The sequence below is a fragment of the Myotis lucifugus genome, unplaced genomic scaffold (genome assembly GCF_000147115.1).
Source record: "Myotis lucifugus unplaced genomic scaffold, Myoluc2.0 scaffold_562, whole genome shotgun sequence".
In the NCBI taxonomy this organism is placed as follows: Eukaryota; Metazoa; Chordata; class Mammalia; order Chiroptera; family Vespertilionidae; genus Myotis; species Myotis lucifugus.
Window position 1 is genome coordinate 53,614 of NW_005871610.1, and position 4,650 is coordinate 58,263.

At 61.1% G+C, this 4,650-nt stretch overlaps 1 protein-coding gene across 1 annotated transcript in view; it reads right to left on the reverse strand.

The window, feature by feature from the left end:
* Positions 1-515: 515 nt before the first annotated feature.
* MAP4K2 (mitogen-activated protein kinase kinase kinase kinase 2) overlaps positions 516-4,650 on the reverse strand; it is an 11,697-nt gene continuing 7,562 nt past the window's right edge. Inside the window, exons 25-32 of the mRNA XM_023745650.1 lie at positions 2,978-3,036; positions 2,792-2,895; positions 2,499-2,676; positions 1,535-1,603; positions 1,357-1,443; positions 1,094-1,164; positions 934-989; positions 516-832 (exon numbers count right to left, since the gene is read on the reverse strand). Of these exons, the coding sequence (XP_023601418.1) occupies positions 745-832; positions 934-989; positions 1,094-1,164; positions 1,357-1,443; positions 1,535-1,603; positions 2,499-2,676; positions 2,792-2,895; positions 2,978-3,036 (712 nt within the window). The 3' untranslated portion in view covers positions 516-744. The remainder of the gene's footprint in view (positions 833-933; positions 990-1,093; positions 1,165-1,356; positions 1,444-1,534; positions 1,604-2,498; positions 2,677-2,791; positions 2,896-2,977; positions 3,037-4,650) is intronic.

Consider the following 4,650-nt stretch of genomic DNA (forward strand, 5'->3'; position numbering starts at 1 on the left):
CCAGGGGCCTCCCATCTACATGACTCCTTGGTCACACTGCAGAGCTGAGGGCTCATCCTGAGCAAGGGCGCCCAGAGAGGCAGTGCCCGAGAGGCCCGGTGGGAACACTGGCCTCCCCGTCACTGATGCCTGCACCCCCATGAGGGAGCCACCACAACACGGGCGGCCTGCCCTTCCATGGTGCACCCCCAGAACCTGGTGCACCCCCAGCACCTGGTGCCACAGAAAGACGTGCTGGAGGGAGGGAGGAGGAGGAGGGAAGTGAGGCCATGGCTTAGGTCCCCCTGACCCACAAGGACCAGTGGAATAAAGTCAAACCAGCTTTAATACCAATATAGTTCTCTCTTTTAAATATTATGTTCCCAGGACGGGGCAGGGGCAGGGGCAGGCTCTCGGCAGGAAGAATGGAAAGGAAATGTGGAACAACATGGAATGGATCGTCCAGGGCCTGCCCCCCACCCGACCCAGGGCCTCTGCCACGGCATTAGGACCTGGGCTTCTTAAGTGTGTGGGGGGGGGGGGGGGGGCGGGGAGGTGACAGCAGCTTCCTCTGGTCCAGTTATTGCAGGGGTGAGGGAGGGGCGCTCCTCCCCTCCGCAGCCCCCAAACTTCTCAGGATTACTTCTGCCCTTCAGCCCAGCAGAGCTGGGGGCCTGGGCTCCGCTGACCTCGGAGGGGCCCCTCTGTCTAAATGGACTGCAGCTAAGGCATGGGAAGGGGTGCCACTGGCTAGGCCTGCACTGCTCAGTAGCTGCTCTGATGGCCAGTGAGGATGTAGAGGTTGCTGTGAGCCCCCGGGTTGTCGGTGGGAATGCTCTCCAGGATGATGTCTCTGGAGGCAAGAGAAGCGGAGGTGAGCCGGGCAGAAGGCACGTGGGCACGGCCACCTGGCCTCAGGGGCCTCTGAACAGGAGGCCAAGCGCCATGTCCTACCTGTGGGCCCCAAGCACTCGGAAGACCCTCGTCTCATCTGTGATCTCCTGGGTCACCTGGGAAGAAAAGGGACACTGAGGCCACTCCGGCGGGTCCCCTCCTAAGAGGTGGACACAACTGGGTCAAGGGCAGCCAGGTTCGGTTCCCGAGTCCCACTCACCTCGTTGGTGTCCAGGCTGCGGCCTTGCATTCCGTGGCTCCAGAAGGCCAGCACGCTGTCCTGCAGACACACTGGGAGGGGCCGGGCTGCCATCAGCCCTGGGCCTGCCCTGAAGGTGGGGGCTTCCCCAGGCAGAGGGGTCCTCGAGGACCGCAGGTGACCAGGACCACCCTTAAGAGGGGCTAGGGGGCCTGACTCCTTGCCCTGCTGCCAGCTGGAAGGCCGGGGGTACTCCAGCCCCCACCTCTGTCTGGCTCACTCACCCACAGTCTCAATGGGGAAGTCGAAGGTCAGCACAGGAGCCAGTGTGGCCGTAGGCTCGCCCAGCAGGTTGACAATCCGCACGCAGCCTGCACAGGGAGAGGGCTGGTGGGCGGGGATGGGGTGGCTCCCTCACCACCCCGCCTCCCCTGTCCGAAGCCCTAACCCCAGGGCACTCACGGTCAAAGCAGACGAGAACTGTGTCCCTGTCCACCTGGACCACCTGCTGGGCCGATCCTGGGAGCCCCTCTGTAGGCAGAGAAGGGAGACATGAGCCACCAACCCTGCCGTGGCCCCGACAGGAGGACATGGGGGACAGTGTCAGCCAGCCCTTGGCCCCGAGTGCATTTCATTCGTGCAACCCGGGAGGTCAGGATGCCTAACCTCCCTGCACAGCTGGGGAACGGAGGCTCAGAGAGGCAGGGGGGAGCCCGGGGAGCAGGGAGGGTGGGGCTCCGGAGTCAGGAGAACCAGGCTCTGGGACCCAGTTGCTGTGTGACCATGAATCTCTGAGCCTCGGTCTCCTCATCCGTAACACAGGCATGAAGATGCCAACCTTGCAGGGCCGTTGTGGGGATCGAGAATGAAATCCTGTGCGTTAGACCCCTGGCTCGGAGCCTGGGACACAGCAGGGCCTCCGTTCAGGGCACCTTCCTCCTCCTCTGCCCACTGCCACCCACTCTGCTCCCAGGAGCTGCCCCCACACGTGTCCTGCTTCCTTGCTCAGAATGGAGCCTCTGAGCCGACTTGCCCGGTTGGTCTGTGCCTGCAGCGCCTGCAGCGTTGGTCAGTTTTTTCTTAGCTGCCAAGCCCTTTGGTCTAAGGCAGCGGTTCTCAACCTGTGGGTCGCGACCCCTTTGGCAGTCGAACGACCCTTTCACAGGGGTCGCCTAAGACCATCCTGCATATCAGATATTTACATGACGATTCATAACAGTAGCAACATTACAGTTATGAAGTAGCAACGAAAATAATGTTATGGTTGGGTCACAACATGAGGAACTGTATTTAAAGGGCCAGAAGGTTGAGAACCACTGGTAAGGACATCTTCTAGGGAGCCCAGCTGCAGGGAGGCTGGGCGCTCAGGGCCCTCAGGTTTCCGTGGACACGCACACACACACACCCGCCCAGCCCTCCCGCTTACCGGGTGGTATGAGCACATCAGGTGTCAGGCCGGCCTCCAGGGGCAGCACATGAAACAGGACACGGCAGCCAGGCCCCTCAGGGCCCTCGGCCCCCACACACACCTGTGGTAGCTCCTTCCCATCCAGGACCAGCGGCTCCAGCATCCCTGCTGGGCTGGGCAAGGGGCTGGAGAAGTTCTGGGGGCAGCAAGGGTGCTCGGGTCTTCATTTCTTCCCCCAGCCCCCCTGTCCCCTGCTGGAGGGTCCCCTTGGCCTCCCCCTCCTCATCCTGTCCCCCTCCCCCGCCCCACACCTTCAGCAGCAGGAACTTCTGTAGCGGCTCGTACCACTGCAGCAGGAGCAGGCTGGCGGGCAGGGCGGCCAGCAGGAAGGTGCTGCTCGTGTAGGGGTTCCGCACTGCAAGAGAGGCAGGCAGTGGGCATGGCTGGGCCTGCACCCAAACCCCTCCCTGGTCCGTCCAGTCCAGCCCAGCTCTTACCCACACGACACTGCAGGCAGCCTTTGGTGTCAGGAATCTTGGTGGACAGGGCAAAGCGTCTGTAGGGGTGACAACCAGGGCACACATCAGAGGTGAGGCCCGACAGAGCCCCAGGAGGTGGGTATTGTCATCTTCTCTGCCTTACAGGGAAGAGACTCGGGCTCAGAGAGGCACAGCGACTTGCTGTGAGCCACAGCTGTGAGAGGCACGGGGGCGGAAGCCGGTCTCATGGCTGCAGCACCCACCTCTACAGCCTGGAGTGTCCGTCCAGTCCAGGGGTTTAGATCTCAGGATTACCTCTAACTGTGTGACTTTGAGCAAGTCACTTCGCCTCCCCATGCCTCGATTTCCTCATCTGTAGAATGGGATGACGGGCCACTCTCCTCGTAGGGTCCCAGTGAGGATTCCGTGAGTTCACACAGCAGAGCCTGGCCTATCTCGTGCACTCACACAGGGCTAGCTGTTATCACCCCGTGTTACTACTTTCCCACCTATTTCCAATCACTGGAAACGGAGAAATGAACGAAGAGACGATGCAGCTCCAGCTCCACTAGGCAGCCAGCGCTCACATCCCATCCCGGCCCCACAGGACCCGGGTCATGGATGAGCCAACGGGCCCAGCGACGAAGACTGGCAGGGAAAAGGCAAAAGGCCTGCCCCCAGCTGTTTTAGCTGAGTCCACGGCCCTGGGCGGCCAGGGCTGGCTCACCTAGGTGCCCGAGAAGAAGTGGGGTCCTTGCCTTGGTTGCTGTCTGTCCCCTAAGCCCCTAAGGGACCTTCTGAGCCTGTATCTTTCTCTAGGGAACAGGGCTACACATCAGCAGTGCTGCCACCACCTCCCAGGGACCCCAGCCCTGTCTGCCCTCTGCCAGGATGTGGGCCCCGCCGAGGAAGCCAACGCCTGCCTGTCTGTCTGTCTGTCTTTCTCTGCCCCTGTCCTCACTCCTCTCTCTCCCCTTGTTCCTCCCACTCTCTTCCCCAACTGGCCTTCAGCAGATGTTTCTGTGTTTGATTTTTTTCCTCCAAAGTCATTCTGGTTCTCCGCTCTTTACATTTGAAATGGACACGGGGACTCCGTGATTTCCCAAACACCCCCCCCCCCCCGCCCCCAGGTGCCTGTGAAACGGGCTCTCACGGGCCTGTTTCCTGTAGGTCCTGGGCCACAGCAAAAAATGGGTTGGGGACTGAGCTCAGGAAGCCCCGAGGGCGGGGCTGCAGAAGTGGTCCTGGGGCGAGTCCGCTGGAGGGAGGGGATCTCCCCCGCTGTGGAGGCACTGGCCTGGGCCAAAGGGGTCCACCACCACCCGGGCATAAAAACAGCCAAGCCCACAGGCCGGCCACCCGCTCGAGCCTCCCCCCCGCTCAGCCAAAAGCTGAAAAAGGTCCCGCTTGGATGTCTCAAAATCAATGGGACAAAATGGAGCTCTGTTCCACCCACAGCTGGTGAAAGCTTCATCCTTTCGTGCCCGGCCAGGAAACTTGCCTCCTCTTTCTCTTCCATCCACCAATTGTCAGGAAAACCCCGGTGGGTCAACTTCCAAAATTAAAGCAGGAATCCCGAACGTTTATTACTTTTTTTCCCTGGTCCCCCCAAACCCAAGCCGGCATCTTCCATCTGGAATCTGAAAAGGCTTCCTGGGTTCCACCCTCATCCCCTCCGGGCTATTCTCAAA